The sequence below is a fragment of the Erpetoichthys calabaricus genome, chromosome 11 (genome assembly GCF_900747795.2).
Source record: "Erpetoichthys calabaricus chromosome 11, fErpCal1.3, whole genome shotgun sequence".
Lineage (NCBI taxonomy): Eukaryota > Metazoa > Chordata > Cladistia > Polypteriformes > Polypteridae > Erpetoichthys > Erpetoichthys calabaricus.
In genome coordinates this window covers 74,448,003-74,467,593 of record NC_041404.2, presented here as the reverse complement: position 1 = coordinate 74,467,593, position 19,591 = coordinate 74,448,003, and the positions used below count along the sequence as shown (strand labels likewise).

The following is a 19,591-nucleotide window of genomic DNA, read 5'->3' as shown; positions in this document are numbered from 1 at the left end:
GAAGATGCCTCCTTTCCTACTTTTGATTGGGTAATACTTGATGTCATCGTTAGTTTGATTGGTGTTTTTAACTGTCCAGTGAGGAGGGCATGTCTTTTAAGTACAGTCTGCAAAGTGTTGGCACTGAGATGTGGCGTCAGCGCCATAGTTGAAGCCCCTAACGTTGCGGTCAGCAAGTCGGCTAACATCCGCCATGTGCCGTCTTTCAGTTGCGAGAAGCAGATCATAGAATGGTTGAAACTGTTGCCCCTAACGTTGCGCCACGGCGTGTGGTTCGTTTATACCTCGTGTCTTCTCATTAAACTTTTATCTCGCGAATATGTTATTGCAATCCGCAGCGGGAGCGTTTCTATAAACTTAATTTAAACTTACGTTTTACACCGTGCTTTGTTTCCCTTATGAACATGCTTGTATGCTTAACTCGCTCCGTTCTCAATTGTTTAATTAATTTTTTGCTCTTCGCTGTTTGCGGCTGTTCCTCCATTTCCCCCTACTTCGTTCTTTTATCTCGCGAATATGTTATTGCAATCCTTAACGGGAGCGTTTCAATAAACTGATTGAAAATAGTTTTGCATTTACCTTTTTAGTAAAAGGCGAGCTTTTAAGCCTGAGAAATCACCCCGTAAATGCACACGTTTAATTGGACATGTGTTAATATGTATGGTTACACAGTATTAAAAGACAGTGAACAACGTCAGTTACCTTTCTTCCCTTGTTTGATAAAAGGTGAGCTTTTAAGCCTGAGAAATCACCCCGTAAATGCACACATTTAATTGCACATGTGTTAATATGTATGCTTACACAGTATTAAAAGACAGTCAAAAATTAACGTCATTTACCTTCGTTCCCGCGTGTGACTCGTGCTGTAAATGTCTTCCTTGTTTTTAGTTCACGTGATTACGTAGGAGGCGTGATGACGCGATACGTGACTCCGCCTCCTCCATTACAGTGTATGGACAAAAAATATGTTCCAGTTATGACCATTACGCTTTGAATTTTGAAATGAAACCTGCCTAACTTTTGCAAGTAAGCTGTAAGGAATGAGCCTGCCAAATTTCAGCCTTCCACCTACACGGGAAGTTGGAGAATTAGTGATGAGTGAGTCAGTCAGTGAGTGAGTGAGTCAGTCAGTCAGTGAGGGCTTTGCCTTTTATTATTATAGATATATATATATATATATATTATTGATTAGATCCTGCCAGGTTTTGAAAAAATTCTGTACAGATCCTCTAACTGAGAATTTGATTTTTTTCCAGTTTCAAATAATATAAAACATCGGTTTCCCACTGACTTATCAGAGGAGAGTTAGGATTCTTCCGATTTAACAAAATAAGTCTGTGTGCCAAAAGTGTAGTGAATGCAATCACAGTTTGCTCGTCCTTCTCCACTTCAAGTCCGTCTGGAAGAACACCAAACACAGCTGTTAATGGGTTAGGAGGGATTGTGATACCAAGGCTGTCTGAAAGGCACTTAAAAATTTTGGTCCAAAATGATGTTAATTTGGTGCATGTCAAAAACATGTGACCCAGTGAGGCAGGAGCTTGGTTGCAGCGTTCACAGGTTGGATCTTGCCCTGGAAACATTTTGGACAGTTTTAAGCAAGACAGATGAGCTCGATATATAATTTTTCGTTGAATAATGCTATGCTTTGCATATATAGAGCTTGAGTGAATTCTCTGCAATGCTACCTTCCACTCCTTTTCTGATATATTAATTAAGAGATCTTTTTCCCATTGTCCTCTTGGATCTTTGAAAGGAAGGGACTCTAATAAAATTTTATATAATGAGGAAACAGTGTCTAATACCTCAAAATTGGGCAGTATTTTTTCCAGCATGGTGGAGGGTACGAGATGAGGAAAATCGGGCAGTTTCTGTTTAACAAAGTTTCTAATTTGAAGATAGTAAAAGAAATGTGTAGCTGGGAGGTTGAATTTGGAACGTAATTGTTCAAAGGATGCAAAGATATTGTCTATATAAAGATCTCTGAGCAATTTAATCCCAAATCTTTTCCAGGTATTAAAAACTGGATATGTTTGCGAGGGTTGAAAGAGGTGGTTCTCCTGCAGGGGTGCCACAGATAAAAGATTTTTCATCTTAAATTGCTTTCTAAATTGGTTCCATATTCTGAGTGAGTAAAGCACAACTGGGTTATTAGTATATTTGCGATAACTTGAATTTATTGGGAGCGCAGAGCAGGGAGTATAAAGAAGTACTACAGGATTTTACTTCTATTGCAGGCCAAGCTTGTGTATGTTCATTTATTTGTGTCCAGGTTTTTATGGCTTGTATGTTTGCTGCCCAGTAATAAAACTGAAAATTAGGTAAAGCCATGCCACCTTCTGCCTGAGGTCTTTGTAGGGTCGCTCTTCGGATACGTGGGTGTTTTGAGTTCCAAATAAATGAGGTTATAGTTGAATCTAATTGCTTAAAAGATGATTTATTGATATATATTGGAATGTTTTGAAATAAAAAAAGAAGTTTAGGAAGGATATTCATCTTAACAACGTTAATTCTTCCGGCTAGAGTGAGATGAAGGGTTGACCATCTATGCAAGTCTTGCTTAATATTTTCCATACAGACGGCAAAATTTTGTTGATAAAGAGCTTTATGTTTACTTGTGATATTTACCCCTAGATATTTAAACTGATCTGCTATGGTAAAAGGTAGAGTGTCCAATCTAATATTATATGCTTGTGAATTCACTGGAAAGAGTATATTTTTTTTTGTTATAAATTGATCTATTTGTATGGAATGATTAAAAAAAAATTAATAAATTTTAAAAAATTTTTATTTTTTTGTCACTTTCTTTTTCTTTGCAACCACTCATTTTAAAACTAAAAAGGAATAATTGTTATTTATTACAGTAAAATAAAATGTTATGCTTATATCCTTACCCAATAACGTTGATGACCAATCATAAATGAACAGTGACGCAGCAGGCATACGTAATGTACTGTGCTGCACTGAATAAGCTACTAGGTAGAGCAGTAGACAGTAGGACTTTAGAAACTTTCAAAACTAGACTTGATTTTTTTTTTTTAAAAGTGGATATTTATTATATATACTTGTATTATTATAATAATAATAAGAATAATTAATAATATTATATTATACTTATTATTTTTTATAAGTGGATAGGACCGGTCAGCTTTGTTGGGCTGACTGGCTTGTTCTCGTCTAGATTGTTCTAATGTTCTAATTGTCACACATGAGGTTTTGTTAAAAATAATTATATCTCGATAAGGGATTTTTTTTTTCTCATAAATAAATTTATTTCAATTAAAAGTTGGATTAATGTAATTTTTTCAGTGTGATATTAAGGTAATTTCTGAAATGTTTATAACTCTTTTTACTGATCTTTCCCAGGAGTGCAAATATTTTTGGAGTATATTTAAACCCAATACAAAGAATGAAATAAACTGACACATAACTAATATCTAAAGTGTCTGCTATATCACACACCATCAATCTTTAACTTCTTCAAGAGACATCCCACCATGATGAAATTTTGTAGTCTACTTCTAGACTTTATAATAAAAGGGGGGCTGATCGTAATACAAATCAGCTAAGTGAGAGACTTTATAAAGGTATATTGTTCTTTGACACTAGAAATTTATGGATTGAAGAACACTTGATTTTAAGGTTTTTGGCATACTTGCTGCCTGCATTCTGAAGCAACAGGGAAAACAGTAAACCAGAAATGAACATAGGAGCTAATCTCTGTCCACCTACAAAATCAGTACCATAGAGTACCCTTTTCATGTTCAGGCTTCAGCCATTTTACTTTTTATGTTAACATATGAAGGGTGATGAAATTGAGAGATTTTGGAAAAAAACGAGTAACTGAAAGTTAGCATTGCTAAAAAGCTTACTATAATGCAACATCTGACATACTGCTTTGCAGTTATTTTTTAACTTCTTAAAGTTCTTCTATAACTATGTAGTACTAGGGTGTTGTACCGTGTTAGCCATTTTGAATGTAGAGAAAAGCAAAGCAAAATGACACCTTTTATTGGCTAACTAAAAAGATTACAATATGCAAGCTTTCGAGGCAACTCAGGCCCCTTCTTCAGGCAAGATGTAAGATGCATCTTGTCTGAAGAAGGGGCCTGAGTTGCCTTGAAAGCTTGCATATTGTAATCTTTTTAGTTAGCCAATAAAAGGTGTCATTTTGCTTTGCTTTTTTCTATAACTATGTAAATACAATGAAATATGTCTATAAAATGTCCTTATTCTTTAATTTCCTTCATGATAACGAATGCACTTAAGCACCAACTACGCTGTTACGAAGTTAGCTTTCACAAGGTGAGTTACACTTTTCTTTAGAACAATCTATCCCACATGCTATAAATTTCCTCACAAATTAAAAACAAGGTTGTATAGTGGATAAGCAGCTGGTTCAAAAAACACATGTAAATACTGTATATCTACAGCCAAATGTTAATTAATGCTCCTATGGGTATAGAATCCATCTTATTGGTGCATAGCCTTCCAATCCACAAGTGATTGCCTATTAAGACACTCACCGGCTGCCTCTCTCGGAGTTGGGCTACTGCCTTCTGCAGATGCACCGACCAATCAAAGAGCAGAGCTCTCCTTTAAAAGGCACATTCATGACTATACTCACACTAGGAGTGTTTCTAAATGCCTTTTTAATTAAACTGTTCTTGATCTCATAAATTAATGTCATCCCTAAATTCCAGTATACAACAATACACCATTCTCATGCTCATTTTCTATCCATTGCTTGCAGATAGCATTCATTAGCAAAATAAAAATTCTAAACCTCATTTAACTAATCTCCATTATTAACCTAATTTGGCATGTAATTAATCAAGAATTTATTATGATGCATCAATAATTCACATCTAATGTCTCCATTTGCTACACACACGCAGTTCTGAATTACTTTGTACTTTGAAATTGGAAAGAATTTTTTTCGTAAGACATTGTATTTTCATGACCCCTACTGGCCATATCCATTATTAAAAATATATTTTTTAAAGTTGTCTCTTACAAAGGGCTGGTAGCCTTTTATTTCTAAGCTTTACTCTTTTTGCCTTTTTGTATTTTATTGTGACTTAGAATTACCATAAATAAGTCAAAAATAGATTATTAATGCTATGATCGAAAATTTCCTAGAAAAATACAATATGGAGTAGGCACACTATTTGCAGTTCTTTTAAAAAGTTTTGAACTACAATTAACTATGGAAGGTAATTTGCAATATCATAGGTTTACTTGTTGACCTGCAATGTTTCCCCCATTACACCAAACCTTTCAGGAAACTATGAATTTATATGCTACCATGTCAGATGCCTGCAGTATCCAAAATGAGATGCAGTTTAACTCTGACCTTCTGGCATTCCATGCTGAAGAGGATACACCAGGAAAATACAAATGAGACTTTTTATTTGCTGTGTGTACTAAGATGCAGTCTAGCAATGCTTTACCTCCAAAATCTTAAACGTCCACAAGTTTTCTTTATCAAAAGCTTTAATGTCATGAATAGCGGAAACTACATATGTTACATTAAAAATCAAAAACTTTATTTTTTCTATCACATGCTGTTAGAATATTAAAACATTTTTAAAATTATATTTTTTTCTAAATAATTGCATACTGAGGAAAGTGTGCTCTGATTCAAGGTCCATGTCTTATAATCTCAATACTAAGAAGCAAAGAGGGTATTTAAAATTACAAAAAAGAGACATACATACCTCTATTACACTGTCATTTAAAAAAAACTCATTGCTATACTAAATTCAACAAGACTTCCAAAGTCCATCGATGTTATTAGTCATAACTGTACATTATTCTTTTTGTAATGACAGAAGTGCAACATGTTAGTACATAAAGAATGAAGTTTGCACAAGAGCAGCTTGTCAGTTTTGTGATACTTGAACTGTACTTTAGTAATACTCTTTCTTAGCAAAAATAGCACTTCAGGTGAAAAAACTGGTTATTTTAGATATCTTTCATTCATAAATTGAAGACTGCCCTAAACACTGCAAATAGCATATGCGAGAAAGTTATAAAACCTTGAAAGAGGCCCAAATCTAAGTGGTAGATAACATAACAGTATTAGTTATGCTACTAAGTTGTCTGCATACGCAACATTTAGCCTACACTAGCTGAAATCCCGACGTTGCCCGGGAGGAAAATAAAGAAAGTTTTTTCTTTTTTAATTGTTTGAGAAAAATATAATAAAAAAAAAAGCTTTAAAAATAAAAAAAAAATTAACAAACAATGAAGACTCACTATAGTGCTTATCCTGCGGTCTTGTATATATGTTATCATCCAGTTGATGCTTGGAACCGGCCAACTCTATTTAATTTCAAAAGCAGTGGTGCAACATAAAGAATACTAGCAGTCACCTCCAGTTCGCCCACTGGTGGTCGCTCCGAGTGTTAACTGGATGATAACATGCATAGAAGACCACAAGATCATCCCTCACCCTACCCAGAAGGGGGTGGGTTAGGATTGATTTCTCCCTACAGCACTTTTAGTCAACCAAGGAGAAACATGCGTACCAAGTTTCATGAAAATCGCTCCAGCTGTTTGGAACACATATATATATATATATATATATATATATATAGCTTTAATTTACAACCATAAATCTACTTGTAACACAGAAATGACAAAACGAGCAAGTACTATGAACTGTGACGATGCAGGCTCCGCTCCATGTTCCCATCCAGCTTCTGGGAGCTCTTGAGCCTGGCACTGTCGGTAATGTAACCAATGAGCTAGGCAGTGAAGACATCAACTATGAACCGTGCAGAGTGCTTTTATTTAAAATCAACAAACCAAAAACAGTTATGTTCAAACAAAAAGTGCAATACTCCACAGATCAAATAAATAATCCATAAAAACAGTGAAAAGTGAGGATAAAAAGCAATAAATAAATCCGTTAAAAATAAGAAGTTAAAATGCAGTCTCTCTCCTCACGACCTCAGCACACCTCCATCTCTCATTCTCCCCTGCTCACCCATTGCTCGCGTAGCCGGCGGAGACTCTGCAGCTACGAGCTCCTTTCGGCTGACCTCCGTCTTGGCTGCCTCCAGGCATCACGGTCAGAGAGTCCGAGGACGGCTCTCCTTCCTTCTTCCTTCGTGCTCACATAGTCGCACCTCGAAAGCCTAGGGAGGGCACATACCTTGCTCGCCACACTCCACCCGAATGTTCAGTGGGGCGAACTAGCCCCTAGAGTGCCACAGCTAACACTCCTTCATGGGGCCCCAAGGTCGCACTGCTTCCTCCTTTCAGGTGGCCAGATCACCCAGCTAAGACTGCCTTTCACATCCTTTACCCTCTTTTTCTCTTTCCATCTTTTTCCTTTTCTTTTCCTCGGTCGATCCCCATCTTTAATTTCTCCTTTACTTTTTCTTTTTTCTCGATCGATCCCCATCCTTGATTTCTCCTTTACTTTTTCTTTCCCCTTGTGCCGGCCCGTATATACACACGTCTCCGTGGGCGCAGTGCCTTAATCACAAGCCGCAGGAAGCCAATGAAGCAATTGAGAACGACCGCACCCGCACGTGCGACTCGCCCCACCTACCTCATTAACTCCCCGCCGTTGTGCAATTGCACCCACGGAGACTGACACGGCTTTATGGATTTAAAAACCTGACCATATTTTATGAAGCCACACTTCTGGTTGTTTCTGGCACTTACCCAAGCACTTTCTGCATTCAAAATTTCAAAAGTACAACCTTTTAAGACATCCTGTCACATGAGTGACACTCATCTTAGGGAATGTGGAATCCTTAAGTATGAACCTTGTTTGTCCTATGATGGACCCTTATTATGACCATTTCAAAAACCTATTGCCCACTGTACACTATTGTAAAAACTGTTTTACTTTCATTATCCAAAGGATACTGATGAAGCCAGAAAACAAAACAAATAGAATACTCCACTTAAAACATTCATAGCTGCAAATTCAAGTTGTCTACCTTTGCCTTCACTGTTTTTAACAGTCACCACAAGTATTTAAAACTACTGCAGTTGTGAGTGGCTTACTCTTATCCTACCATTTGAATCTGACAAATGTAATACATTTGTACTCATCTCATAAGCGTTCCTCCTCTGACCATCCAGCCATCTATACAGCAGTGAAGATGAGATCACTATTTTCACTGTGTGGGGACATGTTCAACCTCCACATAACCAAGTAGTGCTGCCACAGGTATAAACCTTTTCACTCAAGTTTGCTTTTTTATAAGCCTAAGACCAAGGTCCTGTATCTTAGCAACTCTCTTCCCCAATTAGATCTACCCAATGGCACTCACAATGATGAAAGGAACCTGAGCTCTCTCTGTGATGTTAATAAGGAAACATGTGAAATATATGCTCTCATACATCTAAAGTATGTACTTTATACGTCTATAATTCCTTAGTATTCAGAGACTCTCTGTTGCAAAAACATGGGTCACCCAGTAGATATCCTGCTTACGAATGAGATATAATACACTTGTTCACATTTGTGTTACCCTTAGACCCAAGTCAAAAACTGCCTTGGACCTTCTTTTCCATGCACAAAATCTAATTTGTTAACCTTTCTATCTGTCTTCCCAATCCAATGAGAAGCCTATTCCTTTCTTCTCATAATTCACCTAGAATTGACTACTGTTTGACACTCAAATGATGACATAAAACCTATACTACTGCTGTGATGAAATGCTTATTGTCCTGCACCAGGCACTGCCCTCTATGTCAGACTATAATGAAGTGTGCTCTGACTCAAGATCTAGGCCTCACAGTGTCATTACTAGGGCATGTATTGTTAAAAGTATAAAAGTCAAAACTATGACATTATTGTAAATTAAGCTATTCATCACAAAAATATTCATTCAAAACAGCAAAATACCACAAGTCTAAACTGGAATTCAGTTTTCAGTTTTTATTGGAAAACATGCTATTGAACCTAAATGAAACATGGCCTTGCTTTTCATATTTAGGATAATTAATGAAAATGTCATTATCATGTAACATCTGTGTGCCTTAGAGGCACATTTGGAGAGGACAAGAATAATAAATTGGACCTTGACTTCCACTGGATTATAACATTACACAATAAACAAATAAATTCTGGATTTATAAACTATGACCTTATCCTGTGCTAAGCTACAAGGCTAAAAATACTAGATGTGAAAAGAAAAAAAAAAGAGAGAGAGAGACATCTAACTGCATGTGTAAACGGCAACAGAAGAATGCTTACGATTTTGAAATTGCTGTGCAGTGTATCTGGTCAGGAGGATGCCAACTCCCTCTATCAGTGCTAGGAGTATCCCTCCCATCATTGCTGAGCCCACCATAGCTAAAGGCCCACCTGTCCAGAAGAAAAAGAAGTAAAACAAGGGCATTCACATGTATTAAAATCCATTTACAAAGAAATAATAACTATGAAAGAACAAAGGGTATAAATCAACACTGGACATCCTGTCACAGGAAACCACAAAGCAGGCTTCTACTGACCAAGCAATATGAATGAGTGACAAATATTCTTTTCATTTTATTTCTTTTACTGATTTACATGCATGAATACACACAGGCAAAATGGTCAGTACTGCTGCCTCATGGTTACAGAAAACTGGGTTAGACTCCTAGCCCAATATCATCTCCTCATTCATGTGGGATGTTCTCATCTGGTTTTCCACCAACATCTAACACATTATATATATACACATATACATGCATATACTGTATGTGTGTGTGTGTTATGGAAACTGTAAACCCTAAATTGACCAAGTATGAGTGGGCAGGAGTGCATACATGAGCATGGCTGACAACAGGCAGACACCCTGTCCTGGACTGGTTCCTACCTTACACTCATTAGTGCTTTATATGCAATATCTCCCCACTTAAACAACTGGTCTGATAAGGGAAAGAAGGATAATAATGTAGCACTATTATGAATACAAGATATTCACTAATGTTTGTTGTGTACACAGTAACAGAAATAAATTCGCAAGAATAGGCATAAAACATTTCCCTTGTTTTCTGTGTTAATCTTGTTGATGCACCATTCATACAGATGGAGAAGTGACAGAAAAATAGTTACCTTTACAATAACTTCACTTTGCTGAAGACCTTTTAATGAAGTGGCTGAAGTGAATGTAGATTTGGATGACCAAACATCTATGCAGAAAATCATGAAAAAACAAAAATTTCAATATCCCATGCCTCTTGGAGTGACCATGACATCATGGGATACACTTTCCTAATTCAGGATATAATGCTAAACTCACCAAAAGAAGAAAATGGTAAAATTCGCCTATCAGTCAACAACAAAAAGTAACTATTTCATTCAAATCAGAAATAAACTGAATCACCTTGTTGAAAGGTACTCTTATATTGTATAGAAACTGTGTTTATTTTCGCTACTTCGAAACGTTTAGGATGCAAGTTGAAATTTAGGCCATGGAGCTTTCTGCACTGAGGTTGGAAATCATGTAGGGCTCGTCAACACTAACTTTTAGAAGTGGATGCCAAAACTGAAAAATATTGCTGCCATTTGTAACAGCCGATATGTGGAGTAATTAAGATGTTCCGCAGTTAAATATTAGCTTATTAATGAGTAACTAAAACCTGTATTAACCAAACTAAATTCTTTTCAGTTGGTTTCTTTTACCTGCTACTGTACAGCATTTCAGTCTGAATTATTATTATTTAACACATCGGGGGGGCAGTTTGGAGACAAAATGTCAGTCCACAATTCCTTTTATACAAAGTACCACCAGTAGAGGAGTTATAATCACATATTTCAAAGGTTTTTCAAAATTCATCTAGCAAATTGCTGCTTGCTGGCTTATTCATCCGATTATGGCAAGTTGCTACAGAATCCATCCTTCATTTACTTAACATGCAAAGAATACGAATCCATCATGTTGTCCATTTTATAATCTTCCTTTCACATAGTGTTGGATCGGTACTAAAATTTTAGCTTCCACATCAATACTGAAACAATACTGAAGCAAGTAACAAATCCCCCCTGGACACACAATACCATGTATGTGTAGCGCTTATTGCGTTGCATAATCACACACCTAACTTTGCCACAAGCTATGGTTTCCTTCTGAATTGTTCAGTGTGTTGAAATTTTCTCTCCCCCACAGAGTGCATAGTGGTCAAAGAAAGGAGAAAGAGGAGGTGGGAGGGTATGATGGTTAGTCCAATGCAAGTCTAAAGTATGCTGAAGGGAGATTATCCCACACTGAGCCCACCTCACACCTCACTGCCTTGCTACAAACAGTCCCCTTTGAATTCTCTACTGCAGAATTTCTTAAACCTTTTAATTTGAGGAACCAAATAACAAAATCAGTACTATACTGGAACCCAAGAAGAGGATTATTATCATAATGACAGCAGAGTCATAAAGAGACAAATAACAACAGCTATATAATAAAAATATAAACATTTTTGTTTCCTGTCAAGTATATTTCTCACACAATTACTAAAAGAGAAAAGTTGAAAACAAGCGTATTGTTAAAACAAACATATTGTTAACAACAATACTCCATCCATCCAAACCAATTTATCCTAAGCAGTATCGTGGAGGCACTGTTGCCTATCACAGCAAGAACAGGGTGCATGGCAGGAACAATCCCTGAACAGGGCGCCAGTCCATCGCAGGGAGAACACACACACACAGACACACACAAACCCACACTTGGGGCCATGGTTCAGAATTGCCAATCCAACTAACCTGCATATCTTTAAATTGTGGGTGGACTTCAAAGTACCTGGAGGAAACACACGTAAACAGAGGAAAATACATACACTCCACACAGGGAGCACCTTGGGCTTGAACCTAAAACAATTACATTCAAAACATGAAGAGATTCAAAAGGTATATCACTGCTGGTGGAAACACTTAGTATAAGATTTAGTAAAGATGAAAGAAATTCTTATGGGTGCAGAACGATGAGATGAGAATTTTTGAAAGGAAACATGGCACATGATGCTGCATAAGGAATGAAGTACAGTGGAACCTCGGTTTGCGAGCATAATTCGTTCCAGAAACGTGCTCGTAGTCCAAAGCACTCATATATCAAAGTGAATTTCCCCATAAGAAATAATGGAAACTCAGATGATTTGTTCCACAACCCAAAACTATTCATATAAAAATGATTAATACAAAATATAAAGTAAAAATACATAAAACAAATTAACTTGCACTTTACCTTTGAAAAGAATCATGGCTGGTGTGAGTGAGTTTCTAAACTCTTGTGGGATTGCACCCAACGGGACGACACGCGGAACAGCGTCCCAAAGCAATCGCAGTCTCCCAGTGCTGTAGCAGTTCTCCGTAAAAGCGAATCCGAAAAGATCGTGGACACACTATAAGCGCCTGCCGTCAATGGGTGATACAAGGAACATTATAAATTTGCAGGGCCCTGCCTGACTGCTGTGTCTGTGTATAAATAACCGCGCTGTTGCTGTTTCAAGCTGAATAAAGCTTGTGTTGCTAAAGTCCTGAGACTCAGCTCCGTGTTTTAAGGTGCAAGACGGGGACTCGCACGTTACAGCACACACGGGCGCGCGAGTACACACACACACACGAGCACGCGCACACATACACACACGAGCGCGCGCGCACACAGTCACAATGCTAATGCTGTAGTAAACACTATACGCTCGTACGGATGTTGACTATATGAGTGAGGCACGCCGACTCAGACGACGCTCAGCAGACAAACTACTCGTACTGCAAGACCTCGCTCGTTTATCAAGTGAAAAGTTATTAAAAATTTTTGCTCGTCTTGCAAAACACTCGTAAACCAAGTTACTCGCAAACCGAGGTTCCACTGTACTTCAAAATTAATCCCTCGTCTTAAATAACAATTTTTTAAATAAAGTTTGTAAAATAAGCTCCACCACATTTTTCTGACTGAGTTTACAAATAGCTTAATATGACCCAGGTTCCATTTAACATTTGAATTAACCAAGTAAAAAAGGAAGAACAAAACAAAGCTGTTATTTCTGAAAAATGTAAGCAAAAATTTGTATTTTATATGGGTGATGAATTAAATCTGGCTGAAGATATGAGACCAGTTTGAAATGTTTAATTCTTCCAATTGATATCTTGCTGAATGTCTACTGCTTATGTCAACCTTTTCATATTTTCTGTTGTTCTTGCAGTTCTCAGTTGTCTAACAAATATGTCCTTCAATATCTAGTTAGGTTGAGAAGGAATTCTTCCTTGCAGAGGAATCCATATTACTAACTGAGAATGGTAAACCGGATGGACGCAGGGACATCCGGCCATGGGCCGTGGACGCAAAAGACGTACTGCGCAGGTGCCCCACAAACCCCCCCCCTCCGAGCAACGGAAACCGGCCGGATGGAATGCAACGTAAACGCACGAAGCCATTGCACACGAAACGGGACACACACAAAGAAGAGGATTGAGACCCATGACACCCAAAGCCACCCAAAGTTAGCTGACAACGCGTTCAATAATAAGTCCACTAATCATGAAAATTCATTGGGATTGATGAATGTCCTTTGCAATCATTGTCATTCACTTAACTTCCCTGAAGAAACAAATGGCAATACAAGTAATGAATTTACACGTTGTTGTCAAAAGGGTCAAATTACACTGCCTCCTTTACATTCATATCCTGCATATCTACAGAAGCTTCTAACTAACAAAGTACCTGAAAGTAAAAACTTCATGAACTGCATTACATCCTACAATACTTCATTTGATTTTGCATCTACCGGAGTAAATATCAGGTCACCAAAAGGCAATGGCCCATACTGCTTTCCGTATGTAGACAAATATTACATCGCATTGGAACAGTGCACCCTGAAACAAATCAAGAACGCAAATATGCACAAATCACGTCGGCACCTACAACGCGCTTCTGAAACCGCGGAAGAAAAAATGTCTCGGCTCCAAAAACACATGTCACTCCTTATTCAAAATACCGGTCCCAATCACAGAAACATCGGTATCCCCTATGAAAATGAACAGTAACAATGCACGTGACATCCGTCTTGCCACACTATTAATTATAGATGAATGTACAATGGCATCCAGTCACTTACTCAACACCATTGATAAACTTCTACAAAGGTTGATAAATAATAATATTCCCTTTGCAGGAAAGGTACTTTTATTAGTAGGAGATTTTAGACAGTGCTTAACTATTGCTCCACTTGCAATACGCTCAGCTATTGTTCACTCCACCTTAAAATACGCGGACAATTGGCATTGCATTGATGAATAATAATATTCCCTATGAAGGAAAGGTACTTTTATTAGGAATAGATTTTAGACAGTGCTTAGCTATTGCTCCACATGCCATGCGCTCAGCTATTATTCAGTCCACCTTAAAATACGCGACGACGTCATACATAAACAACAAGAGACCGAACTACAATACATATACAGGCGCGAGACCTGATTGGTGATAATACGAAGAAACGAACAGTCCGCATATTAACAGTGAGTTCGATCCTCCTTATTACTTATCCATATTCCTAACGATAAAGATCAAACAAGTCATCAATTCACGATCACGGGTACAAAACTAGACGGCTCGAGTAACGGGACCACAAACACGAACCCGCATCAAAAAAAAAAATTCACGTCGGCGCCTACAACGTGCTTCGAAAACCGCGGAACAAAAAATGTTACGCGGACAATTGGCATTGCTTTCAAAAGATACACTTCGTACAAAACATGCGATGTCCAGATCCCGAATATAACAATTGGTTATTACAACTAGGACATTGTACACTCACCAATACAGCTGGACTTCACCCAGATATTATTACAATTCCTCAACCCTTTATCTGCGACGACTTACTTACGGAAATATTTGGAACAGCGGTCTCATTAGACCAAATACCCCTTTTAACACAACGAACTATATTATGTCCAAAAAATATTAATGTTGATCACATTAATAACCAGGTCATTTCATTACTTCCTGGAGAGTCACACCTCTTTCTAAGCTCTGACAAAGTTGACTCTGATGACGACAATGACCATCTTAATTTCCCCTTAGAATATTTGAACACTATTAACCCAGCCGGATTACCACAACACAGTCTTAGCCTTAAAAACGGAACAATAATCATGCTATTAAGAAACCTTAACACTAAACAGGGTTTATGCAATGGTACACGTTTAGTCGTCTACACCATGACACACAATATTATTCAAGCAACAGTTCTTACAGGATCACATGCTAACAATACTGTTCTAATTCCTAGATTTGACCTTACAAGTTCTGACCTGGAATTACCTTTTACACTTAAACGTAAACAATTCCCCATTTAACCTGCCTTTGCCATGACCATCAACAAATCACAAGGACAAACCATGGACAAGGTTGGCATCTACCTATCTGAGCCCGTTTTTGTACATGGACAATTTTATGTGGCCTTCTCACAAGTTCGACGTTCATCTGACGTTAAAGTTAAGGTCATAAATGCTCCATGCCAAGAAAAACTCATTGAAGGACAAGACACCATCTTTACTACTAATGTTGTTTACAAAGAAATTTTCCAATAAACCTTTACACTGTGCCAAACACTTTATTGTTTGCTTCCTATTTGCGTCATCTACACCTTCACACTATGCTATATCTCATTCATACATCACGCTCTTTGTAATTTCCCAACACCAGGGGTTGGCGAGCCAAGCGAGCAGGGGGCGGAGCCCCCTAGTGTTACCTTAATGCAAAATGTTCTTTGCACCTCTGCTACAGGTGCACTGTACAGATTCAATGTATGCCATAGCATGGAACATGCAATGAGTCACTGAGTCACAGAGGCATTGTTCACTGCCATTGAAAGTGTAACTCTAGCACGGCACTACAATACACTCGGCCATCATAACACCCCGAAAATGATCACATACCTTTCCCCGCACCTGTTATTTTCATTGTGATATTTCAATCTAGCACCACAGACTTTTTGCCTCACATTCTTGTCTGTCAGTTTCTCCTCCATATCCCTTTCTTATTTGCATCTTTGCTATCAGTCTTCTCAGACTGACTGTTTAATAGGTTATGAGATAGGAGTTGAGAAAAACACATTATGTTTTCGTGCCACAGAAACAAAAGTTCTCCATGATGCATCAATAGCTTTATTTCACATCCCACCTCCAAAAAGTACGGTAAATAGCAGAGGGATATCACTCTGCACAGAATTTACACTCAGATTAACTTTTGCAGTTTTACTTCACAATCATGTAGCGACCCATCAACAACATGTCATGTCTCGTTGTTTAGGAAACACTGCTCTAGTTTGTTGAAAGAGGCTTTGGAGGGTTTGTCCCCCGCGGAGTGTACAGCATGTCAGAAAGTGGAATAAAGAAGATGGAGAAAAAGATCTTTCAAAATTACTGTTTACTTTCAGTACCAAAATTACCAAAACACTGGTACTGTACCATTTAAAAAGTTAGCTTTTTTACCACAAAACCCTACTTTCGTGTAATTGATCATCAACAAATGAATATAAACTCCTTAAACAAATTTAAACTACTAGACCATCCCCAAACACCACACTACACACACAAAAATGTTACTACTTCTGACAGCATACTACCATCTGAAAAGCATACAACCAGAGATCATAGTTTAAACAACAATCTACAGATTTCTTACAGGTTGTGGCAAATTATTAGTTATTTAAATATATTTAAACCAGTACATTATATTTATATTAAGATTCATTGTACATACGGTACACACATATTCTGTATAGCAAATATGTAACAGTCCGCCACACATGTTAATGTGAAAGTTATCTTACAAAATACTGAAACTAAATGATGATAACTGAACACTGTCAGGTTCTTGTTGACAAAAACAAGCATCTTTTTATCACCTGACATTCTCTTTCATTCCTCTCTTTCTCTTCCTGTGTAAATGAAAAGATGCACTACAATCTCTCTCTTGCATGGGGCACAAAAAGAAGCTCCTGCTGCTTCTGTAAGAGTAAAGAAATGTGCCTTATTGCTTTTTCAGCACACATTATTCATTCTTAGGTAACGGAAGTTATGAAAGGAAGGTTTGCAGTTGCAATGTTACTAAAGTTTTGAGTGTGAAACTCAAACTCAAAAAACAATTTCACTCCAATTAGTTTGTTAATTAGAAGCTAATTCTTATTAATTAAACCTGTTATATACGAGGGGGGACCCAAAAATAGCCGGAATTTTGTTGTTGTTAGGTTGGTACTTGTAGTACGTGGATGGGCCGCTAGGGCGATCTAGTTACACTCCTCACAAGTCAGTCTGCCAAGTGCCATCAGTCTGGAAGGTTGTGCTTGTGTTCAGTGAATTATTTTGTAAAAGTAGGGTGCGCAACAGTGTGAGAAGGAAGCGCCCTGATTTGTGGGAGTCGGGCGATTGGTTCTTTCATCATGACAACGCTCCATCTCACACTGCTCTCAGCATTTGCCAATTTTTGGCAAGAAACGGTATGACAACCCTGAACCACCCACCCTACTCACCAGATTTAGCTCCGTGTGATTTCTTTTTGTTCCCTCGGAAGAAAAAAAGACTTGAAAGGAAGGCGTTTTGCTGACGTTGAAGAGGTAAAACAAGAAACGACCAGAGCATTAATGGGCATTACTTCAGACGAATTTAAAAAATGTTTCTAACAATGGAACAAATGGTTAGATAAGTGCATTTCCGCCAATGGAGAGTACTTTGAAGGAGACTAATTGTAGTTTGTACAGAAAATTAAATTAAACACGTTTTAAAAATATTTCCGGTTATTTTTGGGTCCCCCCTCGTATTTCCATTGCTTTTCTGTGTTTTCATTCTTCAACAACAGACAAACTGTTGACTTTCTTTATTCTAAAAGTGTCATCAAAAAGGTTTGTGAACCTGAGCAGATCCCCTCACCATTCTTTATTTCTAGACACTGCATGACAGACATGGGATAGCTGGTCATGTGCTGGGTTATTTTGTATCTTATTGTTGTTCGGATGCTAATTAAGGAAAAAAAAGAATTACGGGGTCTGAGTGTTAAATAGCATGCCAATTTAGATTCAGGCAAAAGAAGTTAAATAGCAACAAAGAACTAGTCACTAATTAAAAAAAAATTGTTAGAATGAAAACCTGGTACCACTGGGCATTCTAGGTTCAAAGTTGAACACCCCTACCTTACCCCTAAGCTCTTCAAGATAAGAAAAGGTATACTAGCATTCTCTCTAGCAATCACTCCAGTCAGCACAATGTAGTCACGGAGTTTCATAAGGCTTTCAAAAATTACAGGGTATTAAATTTTTAACTTGTACTCACTCCGTGCTGCTAGCACTGCTCCTGTCATTGCTCCACTGGTAATGGAGTTCCAAGGGTCTTCTTTTCTGCGAAGCTTCACTAAACCACAATCTATAGTGGAAAACAGACCACCCCAAACAGCAAAACTACCTACAAAAAACAAAGGGCACATGGGTCAGAATGTAGTAAGCTCCTTGAAAAGGTGTTTAAATTCTGGGCCAGCCATTATCTGTATTTAGTTTGCAAGTTCTCTTTGTACATTACTATCAATTAAACAATTTGTAAAAAAAAAAAAAAAAACTAATACAGTACATTTGAAAACAATTGTAGAGAGTTTAAAAGGTCCACAGCCAGAGAGGATTCCTTTAAAGATAATTTACTTCTGTAACCAAAAAGCTTAGTACAGATAATGATAAAAGAGCCATATTTCTTTAAGAAGCCTGCTCATAGCAAAAATGAAAAGTTTTGTTGTAACTATTTAGATCATCCTAAAAATACAGGAAATTATAAATTTAATGTCAACTGATTAGTTAAAAATCAACAGTTAATGTAAGTATCAGAAAATGTTAAATATAAAAACAGTCATACTGATAACATTCCTTATTTTGAAACTGTGTTATAAAATAAAAATAGTAAACAAATGTTGCTTCTGCCCGAAATAAAGTGAAATTTAACATGCAAAACTTCAATAGACAATTTATGTTTTGCAACAAATCACCACTATGGTGTTGCCAACTCCACTCTAAGGAAATCAAAAGTGAATTTTCACAGTTCTGTATTGGTCTCCACACATATTAAGAACTGCTGCATGGTGATCTGTAGCATGATGCCAGGGTGATAGTAACTTTAATTTGATGCTCAAATAATTTTTTGAATGCTTTATGATGTTCATTGAAGGTTTTTTTCCCCCCTTAGTTTAACCACTTATGCACATCATGAGAGTCCTGCTCCATATTTCAAAGTTGTTTTTGTACCATGTAATAAACTACACAAGTCTATCTAATGGTATTTTTACATACCCAAAGGTCTCCTCTTTCAAATAAATCATGTTTCTATGTTGTCTGTGCTCTTTCATTATTAAAATATGCAATTTGCACACATATACCCCTGAGTTAGCCTGATTATATCAAATATCCCACCTACGTTAAGTCACATACTGTGAAGGGTGCATTACTGGATGATAGCAGAGGTTCACAGCATTCTAATGATGTATAGTTGTCTACGTTGGGTCATTGGTACTACATTTCACAGCTGTGCGTAATTGGAAACCAATATAATGCATATGTACAATAACAGCTCACTCTGTTAGGCATTATTACACGCAATGCTCGAGTCACA

General features: G+C 37.4%; 1 protein-coding gene across 3 annotated transcripts in view; it reads right to left on the bottom strand.

The window, feature by feature from the left end:
• Positions 1-19,591, bottom strand: part of timm17b (translocase of inner mitochondrial membrane 17 homolog B (yeast)) — a 48,777-nt gene that overhangs the window by 19,713 nt on the left and 9,473 nt on the right. Inside the window, exons 4-6 of one of the 3 annotated variants that reach the window (XR_007936211.1) lie at positions 18,275-18,403; positions 10,070-10,146; positions 9,227-9,337 (exon numbers count right to left, since the gene is read on the bottom strand). Coding sequence is in view for 2 of the 3 variants with exons in the window: in XM_028813363.2 (XP_028669196.1) it covers positions 9,227-9,337; positions 18,275-18,403 (240 nt within the window). In the remaining variant the exon portion in view is untranslated. The remainder of the gene's footprint in view (positions 1-9,226; positions 9,338-10,069; positions 10,147-18,274; positions 18,404-19,591) is intronic. The other 2 variants (XM_028813363.2, XM_051933595.1) reach the window with 2 other exon arrangements.